At 38.7% G+C, this 20,078-nt stretch overlaps 1 protein-coding gene across 4 annotated transcripts in view; it reads left to right on the top strand.

Moving 5' to 3' along the window:
• The window catches only part of dmrt1 (doublesex and mab-3 related transcription factor 1), a 37,439-nt gene that overhangs the window by 13,206 nt on the left and 4,155 nt on the right, over positions 1-20,078 (top strand). For 2 of the 4 annotated variants that reach the window (XM_074638840.1, XM_074638836.1), the window contains one exon: positions 2,706-2,904. In XM_074638840.1, the coding sequence (XP_074494941.1) occupies positions 2,706-2,904 (199 nt within the window). Of the gene's footprint in view, positions 1-2,705; positions 2,905-3,385; positions 3,493-20,078 lie in introns of all 4 variants that reach the window. The other 2 variants (XM_074638838.1, XM_074638837.1) reach the window with 2 other exon arrangements.

Below are 20,078 nucleotides of genomic sequence, written 5' to 3'. Positions count from 1 at the left end.
TTTGAATTTATTACAAGTGTGCAAATGTCATTCTCAACTACAAAATGTGCGGTAAAATATTAATTTCCTTTAAATCATCAAGCTTATCTTAACAATAGCGATTGTCATAATATAGTGATCTATAGGTTTTGAGCTCTTTGCATTACTAAATCAAACCCGACAAGGAAACACTGTGGTCTTTATCAGTGTCAGGCCATCTACCTCCTCCTCTCCTCTCCTGTGCACTCAGTGGTGCTTGGCTGTCATGCAGGTGGATGATGATAATATAAGGGTGGTGTAGAGCTTCCAGACAGGAGATGGTGCCAGATAAGGAGACAGGCCCTCTCAGGGAGGTAAGGGAGCCCCCCCAGGAGTCAGCAAGTTAGCCAGTGAGGTTGGAGGAAGGACTTTGGATGCATGGCAGCATTCTCTTCAAGGCAACTGCAGTATATATCTATCAATTTGTTTACCCACTAATGTTCTGTGCCATGAAAATACATTTAGAAACCGAGGTCTAATTTATCAAGTGATCATGAGGTCATCTACGATTCTGACTGATTGTTGCTTGTGCAGAACACTTCTTATAATTTATTTTAGTTAAGAAACTAAAGAATAAATTCCTAAAGATGCTGATATGCTGTCAGATACGCTGTTTCTGCCTTTACCACCACCTCTCTGATACTCTGTGTGTAACAGTGCACACAATTTATGGTTCCACTTGGATATGGGGTCACTGTTCAGTATGATTTTGGTACAGAGGGGGAAACATAAGATTGAATTTCCTTTTCATTTATTTTTGAAAACCACTAAACAGTGGCTCATGGTGTAAAAATGAAGGCGCTCAATCAATTGTATAAGGTCGAGAAGTAATCTAAAAGAAAACAAAAGGCAGTATGTCAACAAAACTATGCACACACGAACCAACATTACTGTATAGCTCAAGCACTGAAAGGATGTTGTGTTTAAATCCTATATTCTCTGAGTCTCACTGAGTATTGTAGCATATCTGAAGTGATGAACACTCCCAGTGAACCGGTTATTAATTTATCGGCTATAATTTCATCATCGGAATAATACATTTACGAATAATAATATAATATATTAATATAAATGTCCCATTATTGGCCGATAAGTTATCAGGCGCAATATCTAAGTGGAAGTACATCTGTCTTGTGACTTGACCATGGATTCACTGGCTAGATAAATCTACAAACTAGTTAAAATAATATTCACCCCACCAGTAGAAATTGAGAAAGGTTTATAAACTATTTATATGGCATCAGATTGACAGTTTAAGCAAGTTACTCTGTGTGGATCTGCCTGTGGCCACTGGATGTAAACCTTTTCTATAAGCACGACAAAACCAAACTTGCCTTTTCTGTAAAGCAACTTTCACTAAGACAGTTTTGTTTGGGGCTGTATGTGTCCTGCAAACCGTAAGCTTAGTGCACTTTCAAGACTCCAGTCCAATCTCTATTGTATTTTTCACGGCCTAATACAAGAGCTGAGTGTAGCTTAAATAACAGTTTATAAAGCTGTCGGAGAATTGATGGTGTGGACAATACGGGTGACATATTACAGGCTGACAGAAATCAAATTCCATAAAAGTGAAATTGAAAACCCTCCGTGAGGCGGCCTTGCTGCTGAGTAGACAGCTCGTTTTAAAGTTTTCAGAGGACTGGAGAAAGCCAGCGCCGCGTGTTGCAGCCCATTTTTAGAACAAGCCACGGACGTGTGAACTCAAACACTACTAATTCTCTGTCATATATTATTTTATCTCTGTGTTTCTTCCTGGCAGATTTGGTTGTAAAGTGTTGCCTGTGAATATCTGATGGCTGATTTGGAGGATTGTACATATGCAAAGGGGTCATAGAACAATGCTATATTGTATTTGAAAATGTCAAATGTATATCAGAGAATGTGTTTCTAGATCCACTGGTGTTGTTGGGATTAGTATACTATGCGCGTGCTAATATCATATAGCTAATGTAAACAAAGGCTTAAGTTCCTCTACAGGGGTTTATGTGGTTTGTTTATAAAAGAAAATAGTATTAAATAATAATTTATTTATTTTAAAAACCCTTCTGTTGCTCAGATTAAGTCCTGATTTCGTACTGAAAAAATAGCTTTAAGGACATAGTAATATATGAAGTCAGAGACCTACTGCAGGAGTTATAACTTGTATTATTTTGTTGGTGATTTCGCCTTGAAGAAAATAAAATGTAGCCTCTTTAACAAACAGTGAATAATCAGCAAATAACTTTTAAAGCCAGAATGTGCAACGACCATAGACATAGTAGAAGAATATTGCTGAAACAGCTGATATTAATTTAAAAGCATGATGCAAGTGTTAGGAATGTTTGAACTGCTACGCTTTGCTATTTTCTTCATATTTTCCTCTGCTGTGATTATTTTTGTGGCTCCTTTGGGACCACGTGCATCACCTCATGACACCATATGACACACACCACCAGCACCAGATTAAACACAGCAGAGCTTTCCCACAGTATCTCTAATAGATAATGAAATATTCTATTTTATAGCTGAAACAATTTGTCGATTAGACAGAAAATCAATTGGCATCTAAGTAATTTTTTAAGCAAAAATGTAAAAAAAAAAAAACATTCTCTCTCCAGGAATCTGATGATTAGGATGTTGTCTATGAAATACAGCATATTAAATCAATTGTTTCTTCTTTGTGTGTTTTTGTGTTGTTCCGTATGAAGCAGATGCCTCATGGTGATGGCCGCCTGTCCAGCCACAACATGTCCTCTCAGTACCGCATGCATTCCTACTACCCAGCAGCCACCTACCTGACTCAGGGTCTCGGCTCCACCACCTGTGTGCCGCCCTTCTTCAGCCTGGACGAAAACAACAACAACAACAACAACAACAACAGCAACTGCTCTGAGACCATGGCAGCCTGTGAGTGACGCAGAAAAACACTCACACACACACTCTCACACTCACACACACTTCTCAGGCCCCATAAAGTTTTACCCAGACTTTATCAACAGTGTGGTTAAGTACATTCAAGGGAGGGTTGCACTCAAGTCAAGGGTGCCATAAAATTTATAAGATGAAATTAGTCTAAAGTGAAGCTTTTTTTACTTTTACGATACTTACTTTTTTACTTTACTTCAAATACATAACTGTGTACGTACAGTAGGTCTGACTCAATGTGTTGCATCAATTTTCAAACTGAGAAATTTCATGAATGAATCAGAGGAAGTAAAGGACAGAAAAGTTCATTAAAATTACACTCAACTATTCAGCCATAAACACTTCTCATTTACAGTCATTCATGGAAATGAAAAACGCACATCTTTTAACCTTGTTATCTTTTAACCACAAAACTGTCCAAGACCTGACGGTGCAGCTCTGTTTCTTTTCGTCGTGTTTAAAGATGAAGTAGATCTGATCTCTGATTTCTGGCACCTATCTCAGATTGGAATCTCAGCTGAGCTAGGCTGCCTGGATTTTCTGCCTCTCTGCCAGTAGCTGTGAGTTCGGGTAAATCAGATTGTGCGTATTGCTTAATATGTTCAGTAAACTAGTATTTGTGGAATTTGCAAGGAACGCATGCTGAGATTGAGATAAGAGGGGAGATCCAGCACAATGCAGTGGGAGAGAGAGAGGCATACTGGGCTGATTGGCGTAACTGTTCAAACTGAACATTGCTTTTAGGATAAATACGTTTTAAATTGCAATTCTGTAAGACACTTTTTCTCTCCATCTTTGGTGCATTCACTCTGTGCATTGAAAACTCCATTCTGTGATTGTCCCATTTTGTTCTGGTCCTCTGGCTAATTTACTGAGTGTCTATGCATATACAGTATAAAGAACTGTTGTGACCCTTGTTCATAAACCTAAAGGTCATATAGGCTGAAATACTGTAGATTGATAAACCAGCACCAAGCGAGACGCTATGCTGGAGTTTTTTCACTTTAACTTAAGTTGTGCTGCCCTCCGACGCACCTGCCACACATTCAGGTGTGCAGAGATATTTTTCAGTTATGTGAAGACTTAGTTGTGTAAAATTAAGCTTTATTTCTCTTGTAATTAACCAACTCTATCTGGTGTTACCCTGGTTTGTCTTGAATGGGTTGTGATTGACAGAAGGCAGGTCCTGCTAGTTATTACATGTTTCCTTTTGTTTTCTATTCTGTCTGGAATTGAATGGAAGTGACGAAGGTTTAGTAAAAATAATTTATTATCTTTGAATTATGTTTTTTTAAAATACAGTAGTTTGATTAGTGATCTTACCACCCAGCACAGATATGGAACAACATTATTATTATTATTTTTTTTTCTTTCAGGAATTAAAAGATGAAGTTGATTTATTAAACAACAATGGTTTTGTATATTATTACTCATTTATAAAGAACATAGGGGAAAAGTGTCATTAGCACAACATCAACATCCTTCTTTTAGTGAAATAGACCGCTGACACCACCAGCATCACAAACCTAAAGACCCCCGCATCTCCCCTTTTTACCTGTATTTGTTTATGACTTTCACCTGTCCATTTCCTGTGAGGGTCCCATGTCAGGCTCCTGCAGTGAATCTCCACGCTCCATTACAAGATAACAACACTCTCCGCGGGTGGTCCCACATTTGGTGTCGACTCAGAATCCAACACCAGAGAAACAAACCGTCTAAATCAGTGATTTTACAACAATTTTTTCTGGCTTGTGACCCCTTAAAAGGAGGCAATATCTACAACACCTCGTCATAGGTTCCACACTTTTCTGTATATTTTTAATCAAAGCAAACTTACCAAAAAGAAGTATAAATTACTATGAAAAAAAGAAAAGTGATAAACAAAATCAGGTCATCTCTACAACACTAGTGAGCGTCTGACAGTTCCAGTTATTAAAGTTAAGTTTTTCCAAATGTACAGTATGACGGAAACAAATTCTTGTAATCATTTTCATTGCTTTTGGCTAGTATTGTTCCCATTATCAAAGCTGATTGTAAATGACGGGACAGTGATAAAGAGTCTTTTGAGCATATGAAATTAACCAAGTCTCAGTTATATATATTGTAGAACAGGTCAAAAATATTCAGGCTTCAGGATTCAGGATTCAGGATTCAGGATAATGCCAATTACCACATCTTCTTTGGCATTCATTGGAATACTTTTGAGGCACTGGGGTGTAAGTACAGTATATCCTATATTTCATAAGAAAAAGACAAATATTTCAGCCACAGTAGAGAGAAGTAAAAAAAAAAAAGTATTCTTTTGCAGTAGAAATATGAGGGGTGATGGTTATCTTTGCTCTTCTTGCAGTACTGTGTCTTATACGGTAATAATGGTAGAGGTCGATCGATTAATCTGTTTGGTCAATTAATCGGCGCCAATAGGACGTTTTACAAACTATTGTTTTTTGGACGTGCAAACTGGCGGTGTTTTGAGATGTCAAACAGTAACGTGACACATTGTATTTTAACTTAGTTCACAGAAGAGCTGTTAAAGGTTAAAGATCAGCCGAAATAAATGTCTTTCTTTAACCCAGATCTGTTAAATAGAGCAATATGTTAACAGAGTCTGGCAGTCACTGGACTGCAACAACTCCAGTGTGTATTTTCAGACCAATGCGCCGTCGGGAGGCAGTCTCCCATGTGTGTGACGTTATTGGTTTGCGTGAGAGGTGTTTCAGGGCAGATATCCGTTCACACTGATGTCAGACGTGGGTCACTTCAAACATCAACGTGAACTGTCAAGGCAGAAAGATCAGATCTGGACCAAAAATTGGAATTGAGCATCAAGTCCTGTTATGTGAAAGTAGCCTTAGTTATATGGTTTGTAATAAAGTCAAAGATTTCCGACAGTGTCAAATTTTTATTCATGAAGGGTGGGGGATATTGGCATCAGCTTTTTCCTGCTCCAAACTATCCTTGTTATATCAGACTTTTAAAAATACACAATCATCCGACCTCTTATCAGAAGTAGCGCCTGCTACAGGATGGCGTTCCTATAAAACAATTTGTTTTCAGTATTTCTTGTTATACAGAGCTGAAAGAGGAAATTAGTTGGAGGTTTGATTCAGCATTTTATTGTCAAAGAGTCAGTCTAAACATTTGGTGCAACCACTGCCAAATCCAGTATGTGGGTTTGCGTCGTATCTGAACAGGAGGCTTCCACTGTCTGAAGATGAACCCTGTTTTGTGAGAGCCTCTGTGTCTAAGCTAGTCCTTTCCCTGTCTGTGCAGTTGTGTGTGTGCAAGTCCTGGACGGTGTCCTTGATGTTGCCCCAAGGCTAATTCATATCTTATCAGCTGAGTTGAAATCACTCTGCAGGGTTATAAGCACGTTGTTCTAGTAAGCAACAGATAATGAACTTTTATCTTGTACTGTAGCTTTTCTCCTTTTTATTTTGGTGCTGCTGAGTTATTATAGTCTGAATTACCGTATTCAACGTTGCTTTTAGCTGCTGTGACATGGAGCTTTATTTCCAATTGGAGCTGAAACAATTAGTTTTGTAATTAATTAAATAGTCAAACAACAGAAAATGTATTTGTTTTGTCATTTTTATGCAAAATTCTCAAACATTATCGGTTTTTAAGGATAAATGAAATATCTTTGGGGGGTTTTGGACTAGGGCTGCAACTAATGATTAATTTAATTGTTGATTATTTTCTTGATTAATTGATTAGTTGTTTGGTCTATAAAATGTCAGAAAATGGTGAAACGTGTGGATCAGTGTTTCCCAAAGCCATAGATGACATCCTCAGATGTCTTGCTTTGTCCACAACTCAAAGATATTCAGTTTGCTGTCATAGAGGAGTAAAGAAACCAAAACATATTCACATTTAAGGAGCTGGAATCAGAGAATTAAAAAAAAAAATTCTTAAAAAATTACTCAAACTGAATAATCGATTGTGAAAATATTTAATTTAATTTTGATTAATTTAATAGTTGACAAGTCGATTATTTCCTTGATTAATCAAAAGTTCCCACAGCCCACGATGACATCTTTAAATTACTTGTTTTATCTGAATAACAGTCTAATACCCTAAAAATATTCAGTTTACTATCAAAGAAGACTGAACCTGCAAATATTCACATTTGAGTTGACAAAACTATTTATTTTTGGCATTTTTGTTTAAAAAAAACAAAAACTTTTACAATTAATCGATCATCAAAATAATTGCTGATTAATATTAATATTCCGAAATTGTGGGGGACATTTTCATTATTTTGTGAAATTTTTTAAAGATGAAATGATTAATCAGTTAATCCACAGATTAATGGGCAGATTAATTGATAGTAAAATGTTGCAGCCCAATTTCCAAAATCACCAAACCAGCTAAAGTAAGGAAGGTAATAGCGTACATCCTGGTTGTTGATTGAATTTAACATTTGTTTCAGGCACATCTCCTTTTAATCCTTGAATTTTTTTGCGTTGACTGAACATGTCGTGAACCTCCGGATCATCCATGAGGAGGAAGTAGCTGTGAGCTCTGAGCCTACCTGCCCTCCCCTTCTACCTGGCTGCCAAACAGCGCCCCGTCAGATTTATCTCCCTCCCAGGATAGGGCTAATCAGTTGGCCAAATACAGAGATCCAAATAACCTTCAGGAGTGCCACGCTGTCCTTTCCCCTCCTCGCCTCCTCCTCTTCCTCCGCCCTCCCCCTCCGCGGGCCCCGCTGTCTCCGCAAAATTGCCTTCTGGAGTTAGTGAGCGGGAACAGTTAAGATTTACAAACAATGATGAAGCTTGTCATGCGTCTTTCTCCATCCGTCACGGCGGGCCGGGCGGAGCTGTGGGTAGAGCCGTCCTGGTGTTCTTCATAAAAGCCAGCTCTCTGTGAAATACGCCCCCGGCCGGCCTGTTTACTGCCCCGCGCTCGTCAGCAGCCCCGCCGCCGTAAATTGCCGAGCGGGAGGTGACAGCGCAGTCCATCAAACTCCCACCCCACCTCGCTGCCCTCCCAACATCTCACCTCACATATATATACACACACACAGAGACACACACACTGTTTCTCCACAAACACCCGCCCCACTTCCTCACGAGGAGGCTCAGATGAGCTGCCCCAAAAGAGTTATGGCTGTTTCAGTCTTACAGGAGACAGCTTCAAGCCGAGTCTGTCCGTGTTTATGTTCTTTCTTTTTTGTCCTTGTCGAGACTTTTTTTTTCAAAATTCAAAACTGCTCAAAGTTTGTCAGCACAGCAACTTTCCTTTCACGTACTTCTTACTGTTTTTTTTTTAGAAAACAAGATTCATACTAATGTCAGACCTCAAAATCGAGCGCCGCCGCGCCGGCTATACGTTTGTCTGTTTTGTTATATTGGTGTCAGCACGGAGCATACAGTAATTTAAATGCAAATCAGATTGTTGAGGTATTGCAGATGTTAATCCTGCTAATCGATAGACCTGTGTGAGCCCATTAAGTTAGAAATCCATTACTATCTTTCTAGATGATATTCTATTGATTTTTCTTGCTTCAATCTATACTGTACTGTACACCAAAGTGAGTTACTGCGTATAAAGTCTGTCGTTTCAGGCTTTCCGCCTCCTCTGAAAAAAAAAAGGAGTAAAAAAAAGGAGAGATTGGCGTCAGTAAGTTTCTTTGTTTCGTGTGTAAAATGGGATTTACCTGCTTTCAGATCAGATTACTTCAAACTCACACCCACGCACTCTCTCACATACACACATAAACAGTTAAGGAAGTCCCTTCAAACACACACACACTTTCTCGAGGCCACACTCATTCTGGAGATGTCAAAAAGACCTCTCACTCTTTTGGATTTATTAAACCCGAAACAAATCGGTACTTCTAACCCAAGAGGTGACCTTTTCAAAGGAAGTGCTGTTTCATGTCATGTAGCAGCAAGAGTTCATTTCCTTTGGTCACTGACATGCTGAGAACATCACTCTGCTCAGCACATGCACTCTGTGTTGTTTCACTACCTGAGGAAAGAAAAGGCTAGAAGAGGACTGTTTGTTTGTGTTGTAATGTTTTCATCTTGACCATTAATACTGTGGCAACACGTTTTTTACAACTCATATCATTAAGTTGTAGTACCTCAAAGTATCCCATTAAATATTGGTTTTGATGGCAAAGTTTGTTCAACAGAATTTCAACATGTATTTAGGACCAGCTTGAGATTTAATTTGCAATTAATCGCGATTAACTATGGACAATCATGCAATTAATCACAGTTAAATATTTTAATTGATTGACAGCCCTAATTTGAACACATTAATTTGAATTCTGTTGAAACGATGATTATATGTAACCTAGTCATCTAAAAGAAATTTAACTTTTCAACCAAATCTAGGCAGGTTTTAACCTAAATCCTAAACAATCCCTGTGTCCACTGGGATTCACGTGGCATTTTCTGTCAGTCCCTGCTTGACTCGAGGGTTGCAGTATCTTACAAAAAGTTATTCCTCATTTTTCATGCGTATACCTACGAATGTCCAGCAACGCGTGACGCACGTGTTTATTTTCGCTCCAGTCTTTTCAAAATAAACTTCCGTCTTCACTGGAAACAACTTGGTTAGGTTTAGATAACAAAACTACTTACTTAGGTTTAGGAAAAGATTGTGGTTTGGGTTAAAATAACTCTGAAAGTGGCAAAACTTAAGTACAGAAATTCCATGACAAATAAACCAACGTTGACTTCTGGTTCAGGGAAACGGGAAAATACGATGTTTTTTGACCCACAAATCCTCCCCGACCTCCTCCCTATGAAGCATTTGACGCTCTTGATACTTCCTGGTTCACGATTACATGGATTACAGCTGAATTTATTTGGTGGGATATATACGAATTACAGTGCATTACTTTTTGTAGGTATAGCTACGAACGGTGTCTGAGAACAGCCTGAGGTAATGACTTGATTCGACCTGTAATTAAGAGCCAGCAGCAGAGAAAGTGACCCTGCTGGGGGCCCGTCAGGCCCCGGAGGGCCCCATTGAATGTGTGGCTGATTGAGTGTCTCTCCTGGTTCTTGGTTACAGTGGAAAAGTCCTGTCAGATTGTGTTGCCCACCCTGCTGTGCTGCTAAGTGCCCCGATAGCCTCTGGGTCCTGTGGATGGGCTAAATACCAGTGTAATTGTCTGCTCACGGCACAAGCACTGTTGTAATGTGTTGTACAACACCACCATTAACACGGGCCTGGGGCTGTAGAGACATTAAATGGCCGGGGCTGTGTAGTTTATGTCCTCTTCCCCTCACTCTATTTCTCTCTCGCACTTACTCACTAACACACTCTCACACTGTCCAGCTTTGAGGGACCTGAAAGGAATTGAAATGTGATTCTATGACTTCTGTTTTATCTTATGCTGTCTTTTGTGCAGCAATATATACTCATCAAAGGTAGTGTGAGTTGTTTTAGTCTGATGTCCTGTTTCTGCAAATTTTAGTATGTTTGTTTCTGTCAATGCAAGTTATTATACATCGTGAGAGCTTTGCTTGAAAAATGCTTATTTTTATTGACGCTATCTTAAATGTTTTCTTGGTCTCCAGATACTACATTCCAGATAAGAGAAGAGTTGATAGTAATTCTTATTGGTTTATCCAGGTTGCCTTTAATTGTTACTGTGCCATCACAGAATCAAAAAGCAGCAGCGTTTAGTTTGTGGACTTTATTTGCCTCATAGGTTGCCCTGAACGTCTAATTGGTTGAGCTTTTTCGGGGGATTCAGTCAATATCTACAGACACTACTTAAAGCTGAAACCTACTGGAACCTGGTATCAATGTCAATCAATTAAAATATTTAATTGCGACTAATTGCATGATTGTCCATAGTTAATTGCAATTAATAGCAGATTAATCACACATTTTTATCTGTTCAAAATGTAGCTTAAAGGGAGATTTGTCAAGTATTTAATACTCTTATCAACATGGGAGTGGACAAATATGATGCTTTATGCAAATGTATGTTTCTATGTATTACTGGAAATCAATTAACAACACAAAACAATGACACATATTGTCCAGAAACCCTCACAGGTACTGCATTTAGCATAAAAAATATGCTCAAATTATAACATGGCAAACTGCAGCCCAACAGGCAACAACAGCTGTCAGTGTGTCAGTGTGCTGACTTGACTATGACTTGCCCCAAACTGCATGTGATTATCATAAAGTGGGCATGTCTGTAAAGGGGAGACTCGTGGGTACCCATAGAACCCATTTTCATTCACATATCTTGAGGTCAGAGGTCAAGGGACCCCTTTGAGAAATCGCCATGACAGTTTTTCCTCCGCAAAATTTAGCGAAAGTATGGAGCGTTATTTAACCCCCTTTCGCGACCAGCTAGTATGACATGGTTGGTACCAATGAATTACGTAGTTTTTTTTTGTTTCATATGAACCAGTATCTTCACTCTAGTTTTAAAATTAAGCCCGCTACAACCTGCAAATTGCATTAATGCGTAAAAGAAATCAGTGGCGTTAAAACGAATTTGCGTTACTTTGACAGCCCTAGTTATAATATTTCCCTACATTAATGTCAAAGAAAAGACAGTAAAGAACTGTGCTCTTTTTAATTAAAATGCATTAAAAATACAGCAAAAAATGCATTTTAACTGTACTATTTTAAATTCCTATCCACTATTATGGGAATTAAGATAACTAATTGAATGTGTATAATGTGTTATTTGCTATTTACTAAGTTTACAAAAGTGAGGCCTGCATGTAAACAAACAAATGTACATTTTAGATTACTTTGAGTAATATCCTTAATTGGAGGGGTTGCATGTGTTTTGTGCTTCAATTTAGACGAATATCTGTCCAAACTAAAACAACAGTTCTATTCTAACATTTGAAAACATGTTTTTTTGCATAGGGTGTGTTTCTAAATGTAATCCGCATGTAAAATACTTCATACACTCTTGTTTCTACACACACATAAAGTAGATGTTTTCCTGATATCTCTGTTTAAAACAAACTTGGTTAGTTCCGGTGCTTTCCTACCTAATCATGCTCTCGTAGTCACTTTCCTTGTGTTGTTTTGAGCAGCGGCGGCGGCTCAGCGTGGATTGACGGATGGTGTCGCCTTGGCAGCTCCCTGAAACAGCTGAACGACTTGGATAAACACATATGGCAGCTTTAGCACCCGCGGGAGGCGTCCTTCTCTCCATAGCAATATATTTCACTCTTCCTGTGTCCTTTACTTTGGCATTTTTCTTACCCTGTCGACTCACAATGAATCTCTTGTTTAAAACGTAATGATAGAAAAGTCCCGCAAATATTGATCGGGCCGCCTCAACTCATTATTGCATATCCATAACTTTTCGACGGATCACGTCAAGAAGCCCGGCGATAGACTGACAGGCCATTTTGTGAGTTGATGGGGCACAGTAGCCGAAATGGAGATTTAGCATAGGGACGAGGGCTGTGTCACGCCTCTCCGGCAGTCATCTTCATCAGGGACAGATCGGTTAACAATGCAGGAGCAAAGGTTCCTCTCTGCTTAATTAGCCTTTGACCCCGACACCGATGCCTTCTGTCAGCCTGCGTCGGCCCTCCGCTCTCTTCAGCTCCATAGCAAACCAATAATGAGCGTTTAAGTGTTTTCTGACCCCCCGTAATGGCTGCATAACAGACTGCATCGCTTTGAACTATTGTCTCAACAGCTCTTCATTTGTTTGGGATGAAAGAATGAGGAATATGTGGAAGATTTAACTTGAAAACACAATGAAATTAATAGTCCGTATTCATGATAATGCAAAAGCTATTATTTGACTCTTTATTTAGTTCTCTGATTAAGATGTTTGATGTGGCTTGAAATTAGTAGTAGCTCTGGCTTCACTGCCAGGATTGCTGTAAGAGCAGTGGTCACAGTTCAGTGTCGCACTTGTGGCGTTTGCTTTACCATCACCAGCAATATTTCAGAAGCCTTAATTATTTAGTGAATGCATGTGGTTGTTTTTTAGTAAAACCTCAGTGGAAAGTTACTTCACACAGCAGCGGAAAATACCAGTTAAGATGATCTTGTCCTTCATGTGACACAGATCAGATGTTTTCAAAAATGCAACCTAGTCTCTTTGAAATTATGTTTATACACCGTTTAGAAATTAAACTATGCCAAAATTATGTTTTAAACCAAGCTAGCGGCGAGCCTGTAGGGATGGCGGTGGTGGTCGGTCCATCACTTTGGTCCAGACTGAATTATCTCAACAAATATTTAATGAATACCCAGGAAATTCTGTACAGATAATTCATGGTACCCAGGGGATGAATTGTAATGACTTTGGTGAAAGTCATTACAAGAGAGTCCGGACCGCCTAACACCACCAGCAAGTTTACATTTTCCCCTCATCTAGTGAACTAGCTCAACATCAAATAGATGGATTGTGGTACAGACGTTCGTGGTGCCCAGTAAACGTATCCTCATACAACGGCTCGTATGATATCTTACGAAAAGTAATTCCTCATTTTTTGTGCGTTTTCCTACGAATGTCCAGCAACATGTGTCAATTTCCCCTCGTTACATGCATACTGTCTTTTCAAAATAAACTTCTGTCTTCACAGGAAACAACTTCTTAAGGTTTAGGCAGCAAAACTACTTAGTTAGGTTTAGGAAAATATCGTGGTTTGGGTTAAAATAACTCCAGAAGTTAACTGCTGTATGAGCACTGAGCGCTGTGCAGTGTGGTGCTGATTAGCTAGCCAGTGGGACACACACATATAGCTTCCATTCACATGATGGGTATCGAATTAAATACTCAGTATCAGTATCACTTTTAGGGTACTAGTATTGGTACTAGCATCGCAATTTTTTAAACAATACCCAGCCCTAGTCACCATCCACTCCAACCACCTCCTCTCCTTAACGTTATATGGACTCGCAGGTGGCTAAGAAGACGTGGACAGTACGCCTTGTCCATTTTGCAGAGAGAATTGGAAGTAAGCTAGCTAAGTTTTACTATATCTATTGTAGTACATTGTCATCTTGATAGCTACGCTCTGATTACTGTAAAAAAAAAGTAGAAATAAGGCACTGACGTTGGGGAATCGGCTCGTGGCTCTGCTTCAACTGTGCGAGAGCCTGTGGTCGGCCGACCAAATTTTCTGACATGTCAGAAATTCGTCCGACGGCCGGTCGGGAGGAGTTAATCGGTCCTCGGTCCCCCCTGTACACTGCACAGCAAATGACGCCCGATGAAGCTGAAATTCGGTCCGACTCTAAAATGAGTCGTGCGGCTCAAAATACGGGCCAGAAACGGGCTAAAATCGTACAGCGTATGCCCAGCTTTAGTTCATTTAATGCACATACCATAACATAAATGTGTTGAAACAATTGATACCTCATCTTTTTGGCTTCATATTGTTATCAGACATCGGTTACATCATAAAAGACTTGCAGAATTAGGAGTGATTCAGAAAACAATCATATATGAGCAGTGATTTGAAACTGAGGGTGAAGGTCTGCGGTGTGAACATCAGCTGAGTGGCGTGAGCCTCCACTGTTCAGTGCTCCGTATTTAAAGCCTGTCTGCTCTTTGACTGAGTTTTCTGGGCCATTAAGTCCTGCTGCTGGCCTGATTATGAGGACCCAGACGCCCATAACGTCTCTGGAGAGGGGAGCGTCCATCTCTACAAGGGTCGTCCTCAGTCGGACACCCATGGGACCCTTTCAAACTGGCCAGGGACGATTTTTTTAGACACAGCTCGTATCATTTTAATGGGAGCCATTTAATCCCAGGCCAACCTTGTCATGTGACAGGCAACTCTTCATTCTTAAGATTGAATTTTTATTCCCGTGATGATAGCCTCCACTAAGTGCTCTTGTCCCTGGACAGCACTGACAAATTCACACAGGTGATTGTTGTTGTTGTTTTTTTGGTATCTTGGTAAGGTTGTGCATTAAATATTGTCACACTGAGTAAATTCTAGACTGTGAAACACGGTTGAAAGCTCCAGAAAACGCTAGTAAATAGACCTTGAGTTAAGATTATTTCGTTATACTTTCACACTTGATTATTACATTGCGTTTAAAATACTTATTAATGTGGTTTAACTACAATAACAACATGCAGCTAACTGTGTAGCAAGTGTGTCGACAATGTCAATTATCATTAATGACCTACTATTAACATACATGAAATTATTCGTATTCATATATATATATATATATTCCAGCCCTGTCTCCTAAAAAATACGTTCATATACAACTAAACTGCATTGTGAATAACGTTTTGAGGGTATTTTGTCGCAGAATACGTTTGTTTATGATGTATAACTATTACGTTTCTAATGATCCTATTTCCGCGTTGGGAGGAAGTCGGAGTGGTGAATGGGTCAAACAAAGACAGGACTTTAGCCCAGACCACTGTTCATGTCCCAAATGAAAGTCAATGTTCGCTTATTTTAATCATGATGATTTTTACTAAATCTACCCAAGTAGTTTTGTTGCGTTTTTTGTTTTTGTTTTGTTTCAATTTACGTTAACCACGAAATTTAAAACTGTACCGCAACCGTAATCCGGGAGAAAATACGCTTCCCTCGAAACATAATCAAGATGCAGTTTAGTTATATGAGAACATCATTTTGTAGGAGACAGGGTTGAATTATTCATACACTATATGGTACTATATATAGTATGTGGACTCCTGAACATTACACCCACATGTGATTGTTGAACATCAGTATTATTCTCCTGCTATAACAGCCTCCATTCTTCTCTGTAGACTCTCCACCAGATATTTAAACCTGCTGCAGGGATTTTCCCCAATTAGTCACAAGAGCGTTAGTGAAGTCCAACACTGACGTTTGGCAATGAATAATAAATTCTTCCTCACCACTGGCTTTGTGCATGGGGTTATTTGTCATGTTGAAACAGGAAAAGGGCCTTCACCAAACTGTTACCACAAAGTTGGAAGAACGCTGTTGTCTAAAATATCATCGTATGCTGGTGGCAGAATTAATATTTACATTAACTAAAAGGCTTAGTCCAAATCATGAAAACAGCCCCGCTTCAAAAATTTGTGTAACTATATGGGTGCCCATATTCCATGTAATAAATGATATCTAAAATAAATGTGTGAGAGCTAATCGATTACTATTTTGATGATCGATCATTTTAGTCATCGTCGAAGCAAAAATGCCAAACATTTGCTGGTTCCAGCTTCTAAACGGTGTTGATTTGCATCTTTTTTATTATTATTTATTATGTGTTTCTGGTTGTCCGTCCATCCATACGTATGTACGCGTGTCCCATTCTCATAAATGCTATATCTCAGGAACAACTTGATGGAATTTCTTCAAATTTGGCACAAACGTCCACTTGGACTCAAGGATGTTATTTTGGTGGTCAAAGGTCAAAGGTTACTGTGACCTCAAAAAACGCATTTTTGGCCATAACTCAATAATTCATATGCTAATAATGACAATTTTACACAAATGTCTAACAGGATGATGACATTTTGGACAGACATGGATGTAAACTGCAACCTGTCTGGTTGGCGGAGGCATACAGCCGCGAGGTGGTAATTTTAGTTTAATCTGTTTTATATAATTTAAATTAAATAGCTTTTAGTTTTTTAGCTGTTGGTGAGAGAAAACAAGACATTTCGATATGTCACTTTCCGAAAATTGAGATTTTTTTAATGCATTTTTAACTATATGTTTTAACTATTTTCCGACATTTTGAAGATTAAACAATAAATCGATTAATTGAGAGGATAATCTGCAGATTAATGAATAATGAAAATAATCATTAGTTGCAGCCCTAAAATGAGAATAATGATAACACATCAGGGCTATATTCCTTCATCATTTTGCTATGTCAGTTTATTTCCAAATTTGTGAATGATTGTTATATGTGGAATATTGCGAAGTAAACTGAGAAGCCATTAGATTAATAAAATCCTGAGTTAATGAGTAATAACATCTACTGCATTTATGTAAAATTATCATCACCGCAAATTATCATCTTAATTGATTTTTAATGTTATTTGTGAGTGAATATATTTGCAGTTGTTCTTCCAGATAACTTCAGTGACTCATGTCACTAACAGTTTAATGCAGAATCGTGTGTGCACGCCTGTGTGTGTGTGTTTACTTAAGTGTTATCTACCCCTATGACCCTTGTGTACGGTGGATGAGTGTAGAGTATGAAACCCACAGAGAGAGCTTATCCCCGCTGCATCAGACTGAATTACCATCTCCTCTCACATCTGGGCTTTTGTTCCCCTCTTTGGCAGCAGCAGAAATGATTGCACCTTCATTCACTCCCTCCCTCCTCCTCCTAACAGGACAAGTGGGAGGTTAAAAAAGCTTCCTTTTGTTATTCCACACAAAGACTGTTTAATAGTTTGGAAATCTTATATAGAGTGCTGAGTGACTGGGAAAAGGGCAAAAGTTCATTCAGCAGAATAAACTCTCTTTCAACATCACCAGCAGATTACATTTGTCTTGTTACAAGCTACTCTGTGTACACAGTCTGAACCTGAAAATAGACTCTGTATTACACAAGAGAAGTGCAGTTATTACCACTCACAACTGTAACATGCAGTATCAGCAGAATTGTGCTATCAAAGAGCTCATGTTCAAAATGTGGGACTGGTTTTGGCAGTTCTTAGGTGTTTGGTGCCAAAAAATTCAATAACTTCAAATTATGAATGACATGTCTGCTCAGGGTTTTGTTCCCAAAAGCATTGCTGCTTAACTATGGTTTTAAGTGTCATTGGCAGTGGTGGAAAGTGCTTTTACTCAAGTACTTGTACTTTACTTGAATATAGAGCTGCAAAGATTAATCGATTAGTTGTCAACTATTAAATTTATCACCAACTATTTTGATTTATCAGTAATTTTTAAGAAAAAAGTCAAAATTCTCTGATTCCAGCTTCTTAAATGTGAATATTTTCTGGTTCCTTTACTCCTCTATGACAGTAAACTGAATATCTTTGAGTTGTGGACAAAACAAGACATTTGAGGACGTCATCTTGGGCTTTGGGAAACACTGATCAACATTTTTCACCAAAACAACTAATCGATTAATCAAGAAAATAATCAATAGATTAATCGACAATGAAAATAATTCGAAACAAGATTGATTTATCTTCGCTTTCACACTGCAGATAAAGGCATCAACCAATCACGTTGTGCGGAACGAACATATTCAATACGGACACTTTAGTGTACAACAACACGGCGGCTCTGTAGTCCGAACCAAGATGACAAACTTTATTACTCCTTTCAACCTTGACAAAGGCAACGCAGACCAGATCCACTCCAGATCTTACCTTTCACAATAAAAGCCTTAGACATTAGGGCTGGGAAATACATCGATATTATATCGACATCATGTTATGAGACTAGATATCGTCTTAGATTTTGGATATCATAATATCATAATATGGCAAAAGTGTTGTCTTTTCCAGGTTTTAAAGGCTGCATTACAGTAAAGTGACGTAATTTTCTGAACTTACCAGACTGTTCTAGCTGTTCTATTATTTGTCTTTTACACTTTATGTCATTATATCCACATTACTGATGATTATTTATCAAAAACCTCATTGTGTAAATATTTTGTGGAAGCACCAATAGTGAAACCTACAACATCTTCGCAATACCGATATCGAGGTATTTGGTCAAAAATATTGTGATATTTGATTTTCTCCATATCGCCCAGGCCTACCAGACATACTGCGTAACTGTTTACCCGCGCCAAATTCACTCAGAGCCTTTCGCTAAAAGGGAAACTCAATTAAGTAGCTTAAAGTAGCTTCGTCTATACAACAATTTACCTCAGACAGACTGCCAGACGCTGCCCTGGGTCAATATGATCCCAGTAGTTCGTTCTCTACCTGCACAAATCCATTCCAACATTTTTAAAAAGAAAAAAAGAGTTGCAATTGTCGCAAATTTGCATCGCTGCCGATATGAATAATTTTGAAATATTCCCAGGCAAGTATTTCGCATTTTCGTGTCATTTATTTGTCACGCCCCCGGTGTATAGACGTCTTTAATGTCATTAACAGGTGCTCGACGGCTAATTGAGAACGAGTCTTTCTGGTGTTTCAGAAACATTGATCTGACGGATTAAACAATTTATCGTATTCCGTAAAGTTTCAGAAATAAAGCTGAAACCATCAGTTGATTCATTGACAATCATTCCACAGAAATTAATCGTAAGTATTTTGATGGTCATTAACAGGTGCTCGACGGCTAATTGAGTCTTTCGGGTGTTTCAGCAACATTAATCTGTATTAAACAGGAGAGCAGAGGACAGTCGGATGCAGCAGAGAACACGTGTACAAGCAGTGTGTCGTGATTTAACATCTCCAGTGAAACTAACACGTCCAGTTACGTTCAGCCTTTAATTACACATCATAGATTTCCTGCTGATGAACAGGCAGAGAATTAACAGTGAGCGGGGCTAATTCACAGCTGCTGCTCTCCTCCACCCACATGCTGTTATTGCTGTACAAGTAGACCGCTGAGAGCAGGGCGCACTTAGCTACACAAACATTAGTATTAACGATTGGGCTGCCAGTTTGGAATTGGTGACAAACTGCAGACGGGCAAAAATTGGAGTCCGAAACCAATCAGGAAGTTAATGAGGAGAAAAATGACTCCTCTTTTCCCCTCCCACCACTGCTGAGGAGGAGAGAGAGAGGTGGTGGAGGGTGAGGGATGAGGAAGCATGAGGGAGGCAAATTGAGAAGTCAGAGGATTCTGGGAAACACTGGACATCAGCTTTTGTTTATCTTAATGTTATCCTGATCAGAAGGTTATTCTGAGTAAACATATATTTGTTCATTATTTTTAGAATTTTTTTATATTTTAGGCTTTGACTAGAGCACATTTCTGTTTATTATCTGACAATGTTGATAATCAAATATCTTACATTTGTTTTATTATATTTTGTGAGATATTTCCCTTTGAAGGGTCAACTCTCCTTTTGAGAACCATTACATTTATCTCTCTAACGATAACTGCTGCAACTAATGATTGTTTTCAAAATCGATTCATCTGCAGATGATTTTCTTGAGTCCTTGATTAATCATTTGGTTTATTAAATGTCAGAAAACAGTGAAAATATATCCATCACAATTTCTCAAAGCCCAAGAAGATGTCTTCAGGTGTCTTGTTTTATCGCTCAATAGTCCAAAACTCTAAAATACT

Source organism: Sebastes fasciatus, chromosome 6 (assembly GCF_043250625.1).
Source record: "Sebastes fasciatus isolate fSebFas1 chromosome 6, fSebFas1.pri, whole genome shotgun sequence".
Taxonomy (NCBI): Eukaryota; Metazoa; Chordata; class Actinopteri; order Perciformes; family Sebastidae; genus Sebastes; species Sebastes fasciatus.
This window is presented reverse-complemented; position numbering and strand designations above follow the sequence as displayed.